The sequence below is a fragment of the Sus scrofa genome, chromosome 13 (assembly GCF_054392235.1).
Source record: "Sus scrofa isolate SSC_HxYL_T2T_F1_AM1 chromosome 13, Sscrofa_HxYL_maternal_Yorkshire_Landrace_v2.0, whole genome shotgun sequence".
Classification (NCBI taxonomy): Eukaryota; Metazoa; Chordata; class Mammalia; order Artiodactyla; family Suidae; genus Sus; species Sus scrofa.
The window spans coordinates 205,036,602-205,057,821 of NC_139395.1; the positions used below are offsets into that span (position 1 = coordinate 205,036,602).

At 39.9% G+C, this 21,220-nt stretch overlaps 1 protein-coding gene across 10 annotated transcripts in view; it reads right to left on the bottom strand.

Annotated features, from left to right (window-relative positions):
- The window catches only part of APP (amyloid beta precursor protein), a 281,826-nt gene that overhangs the window by 155,930 nt on the left and 104,676 nt on the right, over positions 1 to 21,220 (bottom strand). For all 10 annotated transcript variants that reach the window (XM_005670306.4, XM_005670305.4, XM_005670304.4 and 7 more), the window contains 2 exon segments: positions 10,058 to 10,170; positions 7,999 to 8,192 (listed from right to left, as the gene is read on the bottom strand). In XM_005670306.4, coding sequence (XP_005670363.1) covers positions 7,999 to 8,192; positions 10,058 to 10,170 — 307 coding nt within the window.

Sequence of the window (21,220 nt, forward strand, 5' to 3'; positions counted from 1 at the left end):
TTAATCATTACAACAACGGAGAAATAAATACTGGTTATTTACACCTACACTTTGGGAACAGTCACTGATTTGTCTATACTCAATCTTTTTTTTTTTTTTTTTTTTTTTTTTTTTTTTTTTTTTGTCTTTTGTTGTTGTTGTTGCTATTTCTTGGGCCGCTCCCGCGGCATATGGAGGTTCCCAGGCTAGGGGTTGAATCGGAGCTGTAGCCACCGGCCTACACCAGAGCCACAGCAACGCGGGATCCGAGCCGCGTCTGCAACCTACACCACAGCTCACGGCAACGCCGGATCGTTAACCCACTGAGCAAGGGCAGGGACCGAACCCGCAACCTCATGGTTCCTAGTCGGATTCGTTAACCACTGCGCCACGACGGGAACTCCAATCTTTTTTTTTTTTTTAAAAGGCTTACCTCTTTTTCAGTGAGGCCATGAAACAGAGCTTACCCTGTAAAGAACATTTCTTGAAATGCCTCATTAGCAAGAAGAAAACACTCATGTCTGATCCAAACAAATCGCATTACCTCCCAATCACAAAGTGATTTAAACTGTGGATCAACTTTCATTTGGAAGGATTGGAAGTCCCCTTTCTTTTCCCCTCTTCAAGAACTGCCATATAGTGTCCCCTGAGGACTTTTCAAGCAGGATGTATTATCACTTCAAGTGTCACAAGGAGGGCTGGTTCCTGGAATGAGGAAGCCACCAGCTGGCAGGGGCCCCAGCCTGTGTGTGGGTCTGTGATGCAATAACTCTCTCGCTTTGCCCACTAGCTTTGCCAGATGAGAATGAGGGCACACATGCTTGCAGGGCAAACCAAAAAACATGGTCCAAGATGAAGTGACAAAAGTGACCTGATAACCTAGTTATATTAAGTTTAAAACAATTTGTTTAAATGTTTAAAATATCAAAAATTACAAAAATAATAAAATCCAGAGGTCAATCTTAGAACATTTTACTGGGTATATGCACCTTTCTGTCTGATTGGAAAATAAAAAGTAATTCTTTTTTTTTTTAAGTATCTAGAGTTACAGTGTCCAATATCAAAACCAAGTGAGAATGAGATCTGCTATAAGGGTAAAACATGTGCTAACTTTGAGGGCCTTGTGTGAAAGAAACAAATGAAAAAATTTGTGAAATATCTCATTGGTAACTTTTTCGTACTGGTTACACACTGAAAAATGGTAATATTTTGAATCTATTGGATTAATTAAAATGCTATTAAAAGTAAGTCACCAGTTTCTTTTTAGGGCCACACCTGCAGCATATGAAAGTTCCCTGGGCTAGGGGTCGAATCGAATCTGCAGCTACCAGCCTACACCGGAGCCACGGCAATGCAGGATCCAAGCCGCATCAGCGATCTACACTACACGCGGCAAAGTGGCATCCTTAACCCTCTGAGCGAGGCCAAGGACCAAACCCACATCCTCTCTATGGACACCAAGTCAGATTCTTAATCCCCAGAGCCACAGCGAGAACTTCATCTTTTTATTATTTTAACCGTGGTTATTAGAAGTGTAGAAAGTACTTTACGTGGCTCCCATTATATTTCTGTGGGATAGAGCTGAGCTAAAAGAGATTCTGTAACATCCATTTATGGACCACAAAGTCTTTACCAAAAGCCATGAAAAAAATTTTTAAATGAACAATTCGATCTGGCAAATATTTCTTGAAGACTAATGTGTAAAAAACCCTCGACACCTAATCTGTAATTTGAATTCTAGCAGCTAAGAGAAGTGACGACAAGTAATTGGAAGAGAAGTCCTGGTATAAATAAAGGAATACAAAGGAAAAGCAAGAGGAGGAGAAGAAAGCAAAGTATTTCAAGGAATAGTCAGAGAAAGCTTGTAAAGGGAGTATCTTTTCCAAGGAGTGTAAAAAATATATATATATAGGATTTTATAGGTCCTGAGAAGATGTAACACTTTAAACTTGACAAATAGCTTTTGAGTACCTTAACACCATTCGACAGAAAAGGAAATACATTTTCATAAGCGGTAGACAGGTTAGAACAAAAGCCCAGAGGAAGAAAGGGCAAAAGGTTTGAGGGTTTCAATCAGTGAGGACAATGAGTAGGGCTGAAATGCAGGTTAGGGACAAGTAATAAGAGTTCTAAATGCTCTGCTGGGGAATTTGGACTGTTCTATAGGCTGTAGGAATCATCAACCATTTCCTACCAAGTGTCAGTAGGATTGAAAATGCACCATAGAAACATTACTAAGGCAAGGAGAATTATCTGGGAAGAGAGTAAACAGAGGCTTGTGGGGTGGGAAGAATGAATTCCAAGGAATTGAAACAGAAGTCAAGGCATGTATGAATAAGTCCTATAGAAATATAAGAAAGTACAAGGGTAACAGGAAAAAGAAAGGCATTGATATAATAAGGAATAATCCAAGAAATTAGTCTAGTAAGAGGTGAATGATGATCTGAACTCAGGCAGTGGCAGTTCAGGAAAACAGCAGATTTGTAGGTAGAGATGAAAGACCAAAGGACAAGGGAGAATGAAAATAACAGAATGAGTAAGTGGATGGCAAACAGGCATCTGAAAAGATAGGCCACATCATAGGTCATTGGAGAAATGCAAATTTAAACAATGAGATACAGAGTTCCCGTCATGGTGCAGCAGAAATGAATCTGACTAGGAACCGTGACGTTGCAGGTTGCGGGTTCAATCCCTGGCCTTGCTCAGTGGGTTAGGGATCTGGGGTTGTGGTGTAGGTTGAAGATGCAGCTTGGATCTGGCATTGCTGTGGCTCTGGCGTAGGCCAGTAGCAACAGCTCCAATTAGACCCCTAGCCTGGGAACCTCTATATGCTGTAGGTGCGACCCTAAAAAGACAAAAGACAAAATAATAATAATAATAATAACAAAATAAAATAAAACAATGAGATACCACTACACACCTATTAGAATGGCCAAAATTTGGATGACCCCAAATGCTGGGGAGGGTGTAGAGCCATACTGCTGGTAGGAAAGTTAAATGGTCCAGCCACTTGGAAGATACTTTGTCGGTTTCTTATAAAACTAAACGTACTCTTACTATGTGATCCAGCTACTGAGCTCCTTAATGTTTACCCAAAGGAACTGAAAATTTAGGTTCACACAAAAAACTGAACACACGTGTTTATTCAAAATCATCAAAACCAGGACAACTAAGATGTCCTTCAGAAGGTGAATGGATCAATAAACTATACACGCCCAGACAATGGAATATTACTCATCACTCAAAAGAAACAAGCTACCAAGCCATGAAAAGGCATGGAGGAACCTTAAATCCATCTTAGTAATTGGAAGAACCCAACCAGAAAAGGTTACATACTGTGTGATTCCAACTACATGACAAGCTGGAAAAGGTAAAACTATGAAGACAATACAAAGATCCGTGGTTTACAATGTTGTGCCAATTTCTACTGTATAGCCAAGGGACCCTATACGTTAATAAAAAAAATAAATAAGTATATTTTAAAAAGATCAGTGGGGAGTTCCCGTCGTGGCGCAGTGGTTAACGAATCCGACTGGGAACCATGAGGTTGCGGGTTCGGTCCCTGCCCTTGCTCAGTGGGTTAAGGATCTGGCGTTGCCATGAGCTGTGGTGTAGGCTGCAGACGCGGCTCAGATCCCGCATTGCTGTGGCTCTGGCGTAGCCTGGTGGCTACAGCTCCAATTGGACCCCTAGCCTGGGAACCTAGATGTGCCGCGGGAGCGGCCCAAGAAATAGCAAAAAAAAAAAAAAAAAAAAAATATCAGTGGTTGCCAGGGATTGGGAGGGTGGGAGAAATGAATAAGTGGAACACCCATTTTTAGTAAAAATATTCTGTATGACACTTATCCTGATGGATGCATGTCACTACACATTTGTCTAAACTTGTAGGATATATAACATTAGAAGTGAATTCCAGTATAAGCCATGGACTTTGGGTAGCAAGGACATGTCAATGCAGGCTCTTCTATTGTAATAAATATGCCACTCTGGTGGAGGATGTTGATGCTAGAAGAGGCCATGCATGTGTGGGGGCAAAGGGCATATGGGAAATTTCTGTACCTTCTGTTCAATGTTGCTGAAAACTTGAAACTACTCTAAAAAATAAAGTCTTGAATAAATTTTCAAAAATCTAAGAAAGGAAGTAGAGGTGAGCAATTGTTTAGATAGTACATAATCATGAAAGGGAATATGCACTCATTATTAGAAAAATGCAAATCAAAACCACGATGAGATACCACCTTACACCAGCCAGAATGGCCATCATCCAAAAGTCTACAAACAATAAGCGCTGGGGAGGGTGTGGAGAAAAAGGAACCCTAGTACACTGTTAGTGGGATTGTAAATTGGTGCAACCACTGTGGAAAGCAGTATGGAGATTCCTCAGAAAACTAAACATAGAACCACCATTTGATCCAGCAAGCCTACTCCTGGGCATCTACCCAGAGAAAACCACGACTCGCGAAGACAGACACATGTACTCCAATGTTCACTGCAGAACTATTTACAATAGCCAAGACATGGAAACAACCTAAATGTCCATCGACAGAGGAGTGGATCCAGAAGATGTGGTACATATACACAATGGAATATTACTCAGCCATCAAAAAGAACGAAATACCAGCATTTTTAGCAACATGGATGGACCTAGAAACTATCATGCTAAGTGAAGTCAGCCATACAATGAGACACCAACATCCAATGCTTTCACTGACATGTGGAATCTGAAAAAAGGACAAACAGAACTTCTTTGCAGAACAGATGCTGACTCACAGACATTGAAAAGCTTATGGTCTCCGGAGGAGACAGTTTGGGGGGTGGGGGGATGTGCTTGGGCTGTGGGATGGAAATCCTGTGAAATGAGATTATGATCATTATACAACTACAGATGTGATAAATTCATTTGAGTAATAAAAAAAATGAAAAAAAAAAGGGAATCTGGAAAACCAAGAGATGGAAGAAGGTACAGAGAGATGCTGAGGTACAGGAGAAAATTTATTAATTTATTCAAAACATGTGCCAAGCACCTACTAAAACATTTATTCAAAACATGTGCCAAGCACCTACTAAAGTCCAGGCACCATGATGCAGAAATTCACGATGGATGATTCACGACTGCGAAGAGTCATCTGCAGAACAAGAAGGAGAGCAATGCTAGGAACCAAGGAGAATGGAGTTGGTTCCAGCTGCCATGTCGAAGGTGATATGTCATCAAATAGTGATAATTAAGTGTATCTAGTAACAGGAAGATCCCAGCTGATGTTATGAAATGGAATTAACTGGAGGGGTTATATAACATGATACATTAACCTTCCAAAACTCAGAAGCAATTAAAAAGAGAAATTAATTTCTCCCAAATATGGAGGACTGATGAAAGTATCTTTAGAAAATGGGAAGGGTGTCAGTAAGCACAGGATATTCAAATGAGTATGCAAAAATGGTCCTCCATTGGGTCCACCCTGGACAGAAAGGACCCCTTCCTCCCAAAAAAGGCATAATGGATTAATAAGCATGAATTGAGGAGGCATCATGAGGAAAGGGTGAAATCAGTTGGATCTGATCAGTGCTTAGAGAGTAACGTCAAAGCTGGAAACCCAATAGGTACAGCATTTCTAAGTGATGACAGAGTCTAAGGGCTGACTGTGTTGCAGACACATACAAATGAAGGTGATTAGGAAGGAGCCAGTATTTCAACTGAATGTCAACTTGGATGGTGTTAGAACTGAAAACAGAAAAGTCCCCTCTCTCTGAATGATCATGAATGGAGGGTCACCAACCTTGATACAGGGTTACAACTACTCAGCTAGCTCTGCATAATTTTAACAGCAGCCACAGAGCTGTCTTGGTTTACTCACCATTCTTTGGGTTGCTGATTAGGTATGGAGACCATTCAGTCATGGGAAGAGATGGAGTAGCCAATAGACCAGGAACAAAGTGAATGGCTGTCTAATCTCCAGTTTCCCTTTTTAGTACTAACTGTATTGGCGTCATGCAGTAAGACTCAGATGATGAGAATTTTTTCAAGAAGTCACCCTTAAACTGTCAAACCCAGATATATCTGAGGAAGAATACAAGCTATAAAAACAGTAAGAACTAATAAGCAATTCCAGCTTTCAGACACAGTGGCAATTAGGCCCAAACCAATGGACGTTTCTACACCAGGCACGTAAAACACAGATAAAAGGGCCAGTCATGGCCCAGAATGCAAAGTTTAGAAGCTTTTCCTGATCTCATTGATGTTTCTTGCCCTGGGAGAAGAAGAGTTTATACTGCTTTCAACTTTTAGAAACATAAAGTACCACTGCAAACATACAGTTGGCATTTCCTTACTTCTTTCTCTCCTTCTTTAGAATTTGTTTAGCTTTATATTCTGCTGCATTGAACACAACTTGTCTAAAGCAAATGAAGAGGGAACATATAAGAGCTTAACTAACAAAAAGAGAGTCATGGTAAAATTGGGTAATAGCCACTAAGGAGAAGCCTGCCATTACGAATTGGTAAGAAATGGCAACTAGGGTTTCGCAGTGTATATAGAGTCTACTTTTTTTTTTCCTTCCTCTTTTTTTCCGTTTCTTTTTAGGGCCACACCTGTGGTATACGGAAGTTCCCAGCTTAGGGAAATCAGAGCTGCAGCTGCCAGCCTACAGCACAGCCACAGCTTCATTAGATTCCATCTACATCTGCAACCTATATGGCGGCTTGCGGCAACACTTGGATCCTTAACCTGAGTGAGGCCAGGGTGGAACCCACATCCTCACAGAGACCCGCTGAGCCACAGTGGGAATTCACGTGATTCTTATATATTTACAAAATAGGTATTTTTGTAAAATTATTTTAAACATTCTTCAAAACATATAATAAAAAAATTTTCCCTGACTACATAAAAATCAGAAAACTTTACATTAATAACTATGTCTTATAATTTACACAATGTTCCATTTGGATATATGTACCATGAGGGAATATCTGAAAAAATATTGAAGGAAAAAAATGAGGTGGTGTATTTATGATTGCCTTTGGGGAATGAGATAGGATGCAACTGATGACTGAACCCCACAGCCTTTCTAACCCAAAGATTCTGATTCTATTATTCTATGACCTGAATATAAATGTTTGCCTTTAATTAAAAACAAGAATCAATAAATTATGGGACTAAGTTCCCAAAGAAAAAGAGGTGAAAATGTATTTCTTAAGAATCATAGAACCAAAGACAGCTAAAGGACTTGAGCAAACATTCATGGTTGCCTCTGACTTCATTTACAAAGGAAAAATGACAAAAGGTAAAAAAATCCCACAAAAACAAAAACCCCACAAAAACTGAAACAAAACAAAACCTTTTTTAACAAAAATTTGGATCTAGCTAATGATTGATGAAATCATTCCAAAATCTGCCCCCCCCATAAATTTCTAAATTACAGATCCAAACCAAAATTACAAAATGTCATATCACTCACTGCAGAACTACCAGTGACCTGTTATAAGGTTAATGGAATCTTGATCCTAATTTTTTTTTTTTTTTTGCTTTTTATGGTCACACACGCAGCATATGGAGGTTTCCAGGCTAGGGGTCGAATTGGAGCTACAGCTGCTGGCATACGCCACAGCCACAGCAATGCCAGATGCAAGCCGAGTCTGCGACCTATGCCACAGCTCACGACAACACTGGACCCTTAACCCACTGAGCGAGGCCCACGATCGAACCCGCAACCTCATGGTTCCTAGTTGGATTCATTCCCACTGCGCCACAATGGGAACTCCTTGATCCCAATTCTTGAGATTAAAATGAAAGAGCTAAAATTTCCTCAGTGATGGTTGATCAACTGTATTAAAATTAAATGGGAGGCTATAACTGGAATAGGACTTCATGGTTAGACTGTTTTCCATAAAAACAAACTTTGATGGAAATGCGCAGAGAGATCCTTCAAGAGAGAAAGAGAAAGACAGACGCATTTATAGGAGAAACAAAACCATAAGCTAGATGTGCTGGCATCTATGAGAGATCTAATACAAAGGCTATCTTACCTGCCATCTGCATAGTCTGTATCTGCTCCACCCCACCAGACGTCCGAGTCATCCTCTTCTGCATCTGCTGAGTCGATATTGTCACTTTCCTCGGCCAGTGGGCAACACACAAACTCCACCCCTCGGAACTTGTCAATTCCACAGGGCAGCAACATGCCATAGTCATGCAAGTTCGTACTCTTCTCACTACAGGTCTACAAAGAGTAAGGAGAGTGTTTCACTGTAATAAAATCCCCAGTATAACAACACATGAGCAACATAGCAAGAAACCATTTGACAATGGGGAGAATCATTTGCCTTTTTTTTTGTTTTTGCTTAAATTTTAGGGCCGCATTTTCACTATGTGGAGGTTTCCAGGTGAGGGGTTGAATCAGAGCTGCAGCTGCCGGCCTACACCACAGCCAAGGCAATGCAAGGTCAGACCCTTAGCCCACTGAGTGAGACCAGGGATCGAACCCACATCTTCATGGATACTGGTCAGGTTTGTAACTAACTGAGCCGCAATAGGAACTTTCAAATCATTTGCTTTTTGAGTGGATTTAAACAGAGCTTCTTAAGCACAGACTCCTTGGGTACCCTTAATTTTTAACTTTGTTACTTGTTTAATAAGGATATATTGTTATGCCATAGACATTAATAAAAATGATCAGAATAGGCAATAATTGAGAGCTAAGATGTAGAAGATTGCACTGGGAATAGTTATCAGAGAATCAAGTCTTTCTGGCTTCATGAGCATATAAGAAAGGAATGATGGTTTCATGCATGTCCTCAACTTACTTACGGATGGAAGTTTCTCTCGCTTAGACCTATCTTACTCTAGAAATTCTAACTCTCTAGGCTCACTTCCAAAATAACAACCCTGGGAAGAGAAGAAATTATCCTCTGCTATTAATCAGAATTTAAAGTCATTAGAGATTTCTCCTTCCATATCCTTTTGCTTTCCTGGGATTTGCTAAATTCTCACAAATCCAGATTAAAATAAAGCTTTGAAAACATCCAGTGGTGACAGAGCAAATATTAAATAGTTCAATACACATAGGTAAACAATGAAATTTTACAGAGTGTATTTTGATCTCATAAGGCTTAGAGTCATTTTGTTTCTTAGTAACCAAAAAAAAAAAAAAAAAAAAAAATTAAACTCAAGAAGAAATGAAAAATGAGATTATCAGATGGGTTCCGGGTTTTAAATTACCTGGTTTGTTTTCTTAAGATCAATAAGCTTTTTTAAAAAGAAATTTTATTTTTTTTATGGCTGCACACAAGGCATATCAAAGTTCCCAGGCCAGGGGTTGAATCTAGGCCGCAGCCAGAAACTACGCTGCAGTGGCAATGCTGGATCGTTTATTTATTTATTTATTTGCTTTTTAGGGCTCTACCCTCAGCATACGGAGGTTCCCAGGCTACGGGTCAAATCAGAGCTATAGCCTCTGGCCTGTGTCACAGCTATGGCAACACAGGATCCGAGCCACATCTGCGACCTATACCACAGCTCAAGGCAATGCCAGAGCCTTAACCCACTGAGTGAGGCCAGGGATGGAACCCACTTCCTCATGGATACTAGTTGGGTTCATTACCGATGAGCCACGAAGGGAACTCGCTGGACAAGCTATTTCTTGTTCTACCACTGTATTTTCCCAACAGATAATAGGGAAAGAGATTGAATTAGAAAAACTTGGTATATGGCAAAGGAAAACAAGAAACAAATTTAAAAAAATTAAAAAGTACATTTTAAGGTGTATAAAGAGTATAAGGTTATAGTTTTTAATTTACAAAACATGGCATGCACACAGCAAATCTAAGTAAATATAAAATATTTATGAATGGTTTTTAAAAATACTACCACTACCAATAATGACAGCTTATTTATCAACATAGCTGTTGCCTCAAAATACCCTCTTAAAATATTCAGGAAGTTTTTTATTTTTAACTATACTAATTTAAAAAAAAAAAACATATTTATCAACCCAACTGTTGCCTCAAAATACTCTCTCAAATGCCATTGGGCACAGTTCCTAGGAAATTTTCACTTTAAAAGTAGAAAGACTAAAAGGGCTGGTACCTCTTTGGCCACAGTGTGCCAGTGAAGGTGGGTTTCGCAAACATCCATCCTCTCCTGGTGTAAGAACTTGCACTTGTCCGGAACAAGGAGGGCATCGCTTACAAACTCGCCAACTACAAGAAAGGAAAACAGCTTCATGTCATTCAGTCTGCATCCCAGTGGTTCTTTCTACGACAGGATCAAGGGAAGATGGACTAAAAGACCTTCAGAGAAGTCATACAGCTTTTAGAATGATAACATAACCAATCCAAGAGGGACTAGAACCTTTAGAATGTTGAGTCCTGCTTCCTTAAGCAGCCCAGTTCCTTGTCACATTACCTTGATGGCTAAAATACTCCCTACGTGCTTTTTTTGTTTGTTTTGCTTTTTAAGGCCGCACCCATGGCATATGGAAGTTCTCAGGCTAGGGGTTGAATCGGAAAGTTACAGCTGCCAGCCTACACTGCAGCCACAGCAACACAGGATCTGAGCTGCATCTTCGACTTATACCACAGCTTGAGGCAACCCCAGATCCTTTATCTACTGAGCAAGGGCAGGGATGGAACCTACATCCTCTTGGCTAGTAGCTGGGTTCATTTTCGCTAGCCACAACGGACACTCCACTTCCTATGTGTTTTAAGTAAAATTTATATTTAATTAGTATGACTCTCTGACTGCAAATGAGTCATACAAAAACTGCCATTCAATGGCAACAAGAGTTAAAAAAATATAGATTAACATTGCTTAGGCAATCATTTGAGAAGAAAATAATTGTTCACCCCTCTTTCCTGGACATTGTAATCTGTTTGTAAAAGAACAGAGACTTTAGCATTCTTCTACTTTCTAAGCAAACAAAAAATATATATGTGCATGTATATATTTATATACATAATACACACACATAGTTTAACTCAATGAAATAATGAAAACTGCTCCTTAGGCTTTAGCAATATTTTTAAAAAGGTATAAACTTGCACATTATTTCTAGAATTGCTTTTACTGCAGTTATAAAGATATTACATAAAGTCCTATAAGAAGTCACATTCTCATAAGAGTGAAAGTTGGATAATCACAACATAATATGTGAGCTCAGGTTAATTTTTGTTTTGTTTACTACAGTATCTCCGGCTTTCAGCACAGATTTTGCACACAGTAGGCAATACCTGTCTCGATAAATGAGTAAAATCAATGCTGTAATAAAGTACAGAGCTACCAAAGTGAACACATCTGCTTGGGTATACTGGAAAGAACTTAAAGTAGAAAGAACATGAGACATGAGTCTAAATGGATGAACAGGAATGTGCCATGTAGGAAATGATAGGTAATTAGAAGATATAAGGCCAGTATTTATCTTGCTTAACATTCTACTCCCAATCCGTGGTCCCATTCTGGCAAACGTGACCATACTGGATGGATGGATGGATGGATGGATGGCAAAAGGCACTTCAAATTGAGGGAACTTCTATGCAAACAAAATATAAAGAAAGGACACATAATATTTGTAGAAGAGGCAGAAGTCCACTGAACACAAGGTAAGTGAGGGGAAAAAAAAATCCAGAAAGAAATAAGACTGGGAAATAGAGTGGACTCCAATTTTGGAGTCTAAGGTTTTAGATGCCATTTTTGGATGCAACATTGGCCAAAGGATATTTTAGAGGGGAATGACATGCTTAACTTTGATTTTCAGATAAACTCTTCAATCAAGTGAAGGATGGACTAGTGTCATGAGGCCACGAAAGCAGGGAGACTACTGAGCAAAGACACTGTGATTCTTCAAGTGAGACATACAAGACCAGACTTAAACAAACAACTACAAATACGCAAGGAATACAAGTTGTCCACACATCAGTAAAGACAGGAACAAATTTTTTTTTTTTACTCTTAGAATATGCTACATGAAATTTTCTGAAATGCTACATAAAGAGAGATTAAAGGTCGTAAGAAACTTTTCATTCCCTTTATATAAAAGAGTTCTTTACAGCATTTTCTATAAAGGCGTTTAAACTTTATGTTTCTAGCTCAAACATGCATGATGTCTCATAATACATAAGCATTTATTTTAATAAATAATATTTAGATAAAAATCTAAGCAAATCACAGTGGATAAAGAGCCTCTCCTCTTGTCATTCCTCACATCTTTGAGACAGTTGATGGTGCCCACAGCATGGCACGATGAGTTACAGAGAATGCAGGAATTATGAGTCATGGTGTCCCCAAGGGCTGCGTCCACACAGTAGCTGGCGCTCCACATACATCACTGCATCTCAGCTCCACCACAGCCCCGTGATGGATCTCTTATAATATAAACCTCATTTCCCAGGGGAGAAATGCCTGCCAAGAAGTCAGTCTAAGGCCATTTACCTTCAGGAGACTACAACCTAGCCCCAGAGATAAACACTGAGTTATCAATTACAAGGAAAGAAATGACATAATAATGCAAGCGATGTCACATTATTTTTCTTTTACATAGAATACTATAAAAATAAAACAAACAAACAAAAAACAAAATCAGATGAGTAGGAAAAAGGAAAATAAAAGTAACCCCATCCAAAACCAATATACCTTTCTCTAAGTGACCTCCTCATGGCTTTTCAGGGCAGGTAGTCAACCACAGCAAGAAAACTTTATAGCTGAGGCACCCCAATTTTCAAGGCCACAGGAGGCCAGAAGTGACCTGAAGATGCCTGCCTGATTTATTAGTTCTGGTCTGACAAGCTATACTGCCATATTTACAAATGCCTGAAATACTACGTGATGTTTTGCTGTCTTTCAAGTAGTTATCTGGAAAGATTCAATGCCCGGCCCAAAGCTATTAACTCAGTTTATAAGACCATCAGGAGAAGATATCAGATACTCTCCACTTGGTCTTGAAATGGTTCTTGCAGCATAAACTGGATAAGAGCTGCCAAACAACAAAGTGTCTTATTTTACTTGACCTTAGGCCCATCTGCTGAGGCCTAGATTTTAATGCAAAGTCAAAGTCACCAAAAGTTGTTTACTTCAGTAAAAATCAAATATGTGCATCGAAAGGACATATAACTGTGCTAATTTACAAAAGGATATTTGATGTTTTTAAAAATTTGGAAGATAACGTTTCATTTAGTAGTATAAAGATGCTTTTTTCCATTTTCTAATATTGCACATAGCCAAAAAATGTATGTCCCTCAAATGAAATTGCTTTTATAAAGGATTAATACTGGCTATTTAACAGGCCCTCAGGACTAATGGCAAAAATAGACAACTCATTGTACTCTTAACATTAAAGTAAAATTCAGCAAAGAGTCTGTGGTTTTACAACCCTGCTTATTATCACTTTAAAATTGATGAGACATACTAGCATGTTATACATCAAAAATTTCAAACAATTAAACCACAAACATCTTTTAATATTTTTTAAATAAGGAACTAAAGAGAAGTGGTAAGAAATATAATAAACCTTTTCTCAAAAACTGGTTTAATTTAACACGGTCTAGGTGTTCTGTCTCTTTTTTTACACCCATGGTATATGGAAGTTACTGGGCTAGGGGTCGAATTAGAGCCACAGCTGCCGGCCTACGCCACAGCCACAGCAACGCCAGATCTGAGCCTCATCTGTCACCTACACCACAGCTCATGGCACCGCAGGATCCTTAACCCAGTAAGCGAGGCCAGGGTTCGAACCTGCATCCTCATGGATACTAGTTGGATTCATTTCTGCTGTGTCACAATGGAAACTCCCTGTTTTCTCTCTTTTGAATTCTAAAAGAATTATTCTGAAACATCTATGAGGAGTTCCCGCTGTGGCTCAGCAGGCTAAGAACCCGGTGTTGCCAAAAGTTGTGGTTGCAGATGTGGCTCAGACCCCGATTTGCTGTGGCTGTGGCCGGCAACTGTAGCTCCAATTCGACCCCTAGCCCAGCAACTTCCATATGCCACAGGTAAGACTCTAAAAAAGAAAAAAAATCTGTGATATTACAGGGGCTATATGGGAACTCTCTATATTTTCTACTCAATTTTATTATGCACCTAAAATTGCTCTAAGAAATAATTTTTTAATTAAAAAAAATCTAAGAGTATATCCTTGGAGTTTCCCTACAGAACCATGCACTTTTTATTTTTAAAACAAACCTGTTTATTGGGTTTGATTCTCAGGTAAAAAAAAAAAATTAACAGAAATCAAGTGAAAAAGATCAAAATAAACTAAGCATCATAATAAGAAATTATATTCCTGCTTATGCGAATGAAATCTTAGGAATCTGGCACCATTTAATTCTAGTGGTTAAATTCAATATACAGTGTGCATATTTACTGATAATCACATGACCTGGATTCTAGTTTTAAAAATTCAGTTAATATTACACACACTCCAACTGAAAGGGAAATTTCAAAGCTTATGAACAAGTGCTATGCTTGGCCTCTTGACCAAAATGTCTTGGCAAGGTGAACAATAAAGTCAAATTCAACTGGGACTCTGAAGGCATCAATCCACCGGTTCGTTGGAGGTCTTTCTGCTCAAAGAACCTTATTTTGCAGATGGGAAGAAAAGAACCCAGGTCAAGGGGCTTGTCCACAAAGCCAACTGGCAGTAGAAACGGCCTGAAAGCCTGAACCTCTGGACTCTATCCAAGCGTGGTAACGCAACTCGCTGTCATTTAAAGTCTGGTTGAAATGGGTTATTTGGCTAATTCCCTCTGGCTTTTATAAAAGAAGACTCAGTCTTGGACTATAAAATACTTTAATGTTAGACTCTACAATGTGGCTAAGATGACAATAAACCTGGACTCCAATTAGTTAGCAAGCCATATACAAAGCAGTTGAAAATGCATTCTACAGCCCAGAATAGAACATATGATGAACACAGAAAAAAATGCATGACAATGGCTTAAAGACATGATGAGATTGTTTCTCTTGTATGAGAAGTCTGGCATAGAGGCTGAACCTGGACCAGGCTACTCCCATCTTTCTGCATGGCTGTCCTCAGCACGTTGGCTCTAGCAACATGTTTTGTGGTCACAAAAGTGGCCACAGAAACTTAAGACTTCACATCTAAGTTCCAGATAGAAACAGAAGGAGCCAGCCAAGGGAGGAAGGTTTTCTGTTTGTTTTCTCTCTTATGAAAGCTTTGCTGTTTTACATGGAGGGATTGCCTCCCCACTCTCTATATCCTATATGCCACAGCTGTGTTATCTGGCCACACCAAGCTTCAAGGCGATCTGTAAAAAACACGTTCAGCTGAGCACACTGTCACCACGAATAAAATAAATCTGGAATTCTTTTTGAAGAGAAGAAACTGGGAAGGAATATTAAACATGCACAGAGTCTTCCACGCCATGAAATTGACAATAAGGGATGTATTTTTCAATTTCTTTATGTTCCTTTCAAAAGAGCCGATTCCAGGAAGAAGACAGAAGAAAGAGCAAAAATGTTACAACTAAAACCAAAGGGACAGTGATTCTATGGCACAGGGAGAAAGGAGGGTAGAGGGTGTCAGAGGAAAGGGCAGAACTTCTCAAAACTCAGGCTGCTAAATTTTTGAAAGTCAGAGAGGGACTGAACAGACTGATTAAAAGATTCCAGAACCAGGAGTTCCCATTATCGCTCAGTGGGTTGAGGACCCAACGTGGTGTCTGTGAGGATGTGGGTTCAATCTCTGGCCTCGCTCAGTGGGTTAAGTACCTGGCATTGCCCTGAACTGTGGTATAGGTTGCAGATGCAGCTTGGATCTGGCATTGCTGTGGCTTTGGCATAGGCAGGCGGCTACAGCTCCTATTCAACCCCTAGCATGGGAACCTCCATATGTTGTGGGTGTGGCCCTAAAAACACAATAATAATAATAATAACAACAATCCTAGTTACTTAGAACAGTAACAGCTACTCTTCACTGTTTACTGATCACCTACTATGTACCTACTGAAAGCAAAGGGGTTTTATCTTCATTATATTATCACTATGTAATTATAGTTCTATTGATAAAATGGTACTACATGTGGGTATTGCTTATGAAGTGAGAGTAAAAAAACAGTGGTCGCTAGGGTGGGGGGTGTTCCCTAGGACTATAAAGGTGGGGAATCCGAGCCATCAGTGTTTTGACCTTTCACACTTGTCAGGCCCTGGTTGTGCAAGGGATTTCCTGAATCCCCTCTGGTGCTCTCCTTTTCTTCATCCTTCATGCACTAACTCTTCCCTGTATACTTCCTTCTCTTGTTGGTTTTTTTGGGCCCCCGTGCATGGCATGCAGAAGTTCCCAGACCAGGGATCGAACCTGCGCCACAGCAGTGATAACACGGGATCCTTAACTGCTAGGCCACAGGGAATTTCTTTCACTGCCTACTTTCTATTTTTCTTTAGTGCTGGGAATACAGCAGCGGACCTAAGAGTTGAAACTGCATGAGATTCTTATGGGAAAAGAAGGGGGGAAAAGATAAAGCAGAATGTCAGATGGTGATAAACCTTATGGAGATAGGGTGGATGAAGGGATAAGAACTTTGGTGGAAAGGGGAAAATTTTAGGTAGTGGTCAGGGAAAGCGTTACTAAAAATACAATATGTGAATGAGAACCTGAGAAAGGGAGGAAACAAACCATCCAGATCTCAGAGGAACAAGTGCCAAGGTCCTGAGGCAGCAGCATGCCTAGGGAGTTTACAGAATAGCAAGGGGACCGATGCTGTCAGAGCAACGATGGGGGGAGGTTACTGAGTGAGTGGCCTTAAACAGCACCCACCCTCTGGCCAGTACTCTGAGTTACACAGGGAAGATGCAAGTGGTTTTCTAAGTGACTTAGTCTTGCCCAAGGGTCAAGATGGGAAAGAGGAGGACCAGGCAGTGAGCTGTGGCAATGATCCAGGTGGGAGGTGACAATGGCTTGGGCCAGGATGACCGCAAGAGAGATGGCGAACAGTAGTAAGAGTCTGGATAGAGTTTGAAGGTAGAAGATACAGGATTAAATGAAGGGTAGGAGAGAAAGAGAGTCAAGGATCTAACTTGCTCCATGTCAGTAGCTAGAAGATGCTTTTTTAAAAAATTTAACACAGGGAACTATAGCTAGTCACTTGTGATGGAACATGTTGGAGGATAATGTGAGAAAAAGAATGTATATATATAATATATAATATATATATATATATATATATATATATATATATATATATATGTATGACTGGGTCACTTTGCTGTACAGCAGAAATTGACAGAACATTGTAAATCAACTTTGCCACAGCAAAGATCTGAGGCGAGTCGGCGACCTACACCACAGTTCACAGCAACACCGGGTCCTTAACCCACTGAGTGAGGCCAGGGATCAAACCCGCATCCTCATGGATGCTAGTTGAGTTCGTTAACCGCTGAGCCACGATGCGAACTCCCCGGGTTTGCTATTTAAATTGAAACGAAATTGAGGCATTATGCTGCCAGGCTACTACAGTTTACAAAAATAATACTCTAGAAGAGGAGTTTTTTCTCTAATCCAATTGTAGCATCTATGAAAAGAACTGACATAATTAAAGTATTTATCCTGATACATAGAATATACACTGTTAACAAGGACCAAGAAAGTGAGTATATCATAGAGGTGCTTTTAGCATATTAATGACATATGCAAGATACATAAAATGGCATGAACTGTTCAGGTATTTTTCCAGACACCACATAAGAGAGACAATCAAATGAATTTAAAAGGTGTCCTTGTGTTATGATGTAAAGTGCACTTGACCTCTTGGTCTTTCTTTCAAAAACCCACAAGCCCAGTCTGAGTATGATAAAATTCCAACAGAGGAGCATCCAACAAAATCCCTGGCTAGGAATCCTCAAAACTGCCAAGGTCATCAAAGAGGGACATATGAGAAACTGTCACAGCCAAGAGGAGGCTGAGGAGACCTGACAAGAGAGAGTCACGTGGTGTTCTGGGTGGAATCGCGGAACAGGGGAAGCACTTTAGGTGAAAATTGAGGACATAAATAAAGTATGAGTAAAGTACAGACTTTATTAGTAATAATGTATCAAAACTGGTTCAGTAATTGTAACAAATATACCATATTAATGTAAGATGTTAATATTAGAGGGAACTGGGTGAGGGGATATATGGGAACTTTCTGGGCTATCCTCTCAATTTTTCTGTAAATGTAAAATTTACAGTAACGCCTACTTAAAAAATTTGAAGCTTCCATTTCAAATTTTAATAAGGACATAACTTCTTGCTTTCATGTCAACATTATTTTGGCCTTCAAAAACTGTCCATGAGCTTGAGTTAAGAAGATCTTGGGCCTCTCACCTCTGGTATTTAAAATACCTAGACAAAGCTCAGTTTTAGATTTTCTTAGCAAATCTTCTCTTTTTCAATACTTTGTGTAGTGTGTGGCATTTAAATTCTTTTAAGAACATTTAGAATTTCAGAATCATCACATCTGTATCAATAATAAAGGAAGTCCTTTGCTTTCCGAGTTTAACTTTGTCTTAGGAATGCAGAAGTCACAGATCTGCAGAATTCAATTCCCCTTTACAGATTGGGAATCTAAGATCTGATCCAGTTTCTGCCCAGCTAATAAGAGAACCAGGTTTGACTTTGGGCCCTGACTCTATTTTAATGAGCACTATTTCAGCAAAGTGTTACAATATTCCATAAATTTCTGAATCACGCTCTCTTCAACCACCCCAAATTAGTTTGTTATAGGTGTTTTTCTGTTGCCTCTTTTTAATTTTATTACTCATATTCTTGACTTTATTAATAACAGGGCTTTTTATTAATCATATTTGTAATTATCTCAAATAAACATCAGTTTAAGGAAGGAATTATGAAAATAATGGTTGTTACATTTTTCCAGGTCAGGAGGTTCTCAACTCGAATGTGCTTCAGAGTCACCTGGGATGCTTCATCAGACTGCAGATCCATCCCCTTCTGGCCCCAAGACTGGACCTGACCTACGCGTGTGCTGGGACAGGTGTGAAAACCACCTTCCCAGAGGGACTCGGATTCAGGTGGTTCATAGACCACACTTTGAGAAGTGATGTTTGGAGCAGGGCTTCTCAAGCTTTCACCTGTACCCCAATCACCTGGGGATCTTATTAAAATGCAGTTTTGATTGAACAAGTCCAAGGGCAGCCCAACTCTGCCCTTCTAACAAGCTCCCAAGAGCTGGGTTCAGCTGTTCCTTCAGGTAGCAAGGGTCTACTTAAGATAATCCATTATAACTAATCTTATTAAGTTATAAGGGTTTTTTAAAAGTTACAGGTTATTGCATTATGAAACATTTTTAGAATGCTTTTCTTTTTCTTCTTAATAGTGGCAAAATACATATAACATACAATTTACCATCTTAACCATTTTTAAGGGTACAGTTCAGTAGCATTAAGTCCACTCACATAGTTATAAAACCAATCTCCATAAATCTTTTCATCTTGCAAAACTGAAACTCCAGGACTTTTTGCTATGGCAAAGTGGGTTAAGGATCCAGCACTGCCACGGCCATGGGGTAGGTTGTGGCTGCAGCTCAGATTTGACTCATCTTTTAATATCTCTGATTATAAAGTAAAACTCTGTCCTCTACCCTCTGCTCTTACCTTCTCACTCAGATTTATCATTCATGCCTAAGGATTCAGTTGCCTCCTCCATTCTTTCTCAATGATGACCTTTGGTCAACATTTCCATTCCCTTATTAGACCCCCATAAAAAGGGCATTGCTTTTAGCAACTGTACTAGATTAGGTACGAGTACCCAACTGTACTAGATTAGTACACAGTTTACCCATCAACTCCTGGAACTATTCCTGAAGAACAGTAAGCAATTCCTCATGGGGTCAAAATCTATCTTATATGGAAACAAGATAAGGGAATAGAACTAACATTCAACTTTTTTTTTTCATACAGAATTCAATTTAATACCTTATAATTCCAAAGGCTTTACAATACCACATCTTCTCAACATGTTTGTTGGTATAATCACTTTAGTAGTTCAAACCAAGAAAGACATTCTAATCCATCATGAGGATGCAGTATTTAGCTCTTTCCTGTAGCCAGAGCTCAGCAATTTGTTTCCTCTAGATTTGCTGTTTATTTCCTAAACTTTGCAGCATCTTCCTTTTTTTCCCCTTTTTTTAAAGATTTTTATTTTTCTATTATAGTTGACTTACAATGTTCTGTCAATTTCTGCTGTACAACAAAGTGACCCAACCACCCCCCCACATTCTTTTTCTGACATTGTCCTCCATCATGTTCCATCACAAGTGACTAGATATTCCCTATGCTATACAACAGGATTTCATTGCTTACAGCATCTTCCTTGAACCTCTGTTATTTCTCACAGTTACATTCCAGTGATTTATGAGAGGCTCTCCTGGGCTCCAATCCCTCCTGCTTGGCCACGGTGTGTGCTCTTTGGAAGCTGCTGTAAGTGACTTCAGTCATCCTGTCCCTTCATCTTGCAAACTACAGGGATGCACATATATTCACCATGCTTTCATTTGTACCTCTTTCTGTTGGGCCAGACAATAAGCTGGGGAGCAAGAGCACTCTCGGGTGGCACCCTGATTATCCTGCCAGCCTTGAGCTAAAACTTGCCTTTGGAAGATATCAGAGGGCCCCGTGGGCTAACTTCTTCATAGAGACACTCTACTTCCCGTCAATTTCCTCTTCCAACTCAGCCTGCTAAACCCTCAGGAAGCACAATGCTCAAGGCAGCATTTTCCCTCAACCAAGAGACTGGCTTAACATTTGAGAAGCTGCTCAGGTCTTCCAGCTCCCTGCTTTTTCAACTTTGCAAATTTTAAGTTCCCGTCGTACACTTCCTCAATCTTTTCATGCACGATTATTTCTTTTGGTTTTTCCCATGATCCCTTTGCTTCATGGGCTGGCGATGACTCTCCACCTATGGAAGACATTTGTTCAGAGAGTTCCTCCAGCTGGGCATCCTTGGTACCACCAGCTCCTATTCACACTGGATGGCCTCATCCACTTTGTTGACCTGGGCCCACCAGACAGGAGAGGGAACGCACCTCTCAGGGTAGCAATTACTTTCTCCCACTTCATCTTCATCCAGTTTCCTACCCTCCACTGATACCAGCTCTGCACCATTTCTTTTTTTTTGGCTGTGCCCATGGCCAGCGATCTAGGGCCAGGGATCGAACCCACACCTTAGCAGCGACTCAAGTCACTGCAGGGACAATGCCAAATCCTTAACCCGATGTGCCAAGAAAGAACTCCCATCTGCTCCCTCTC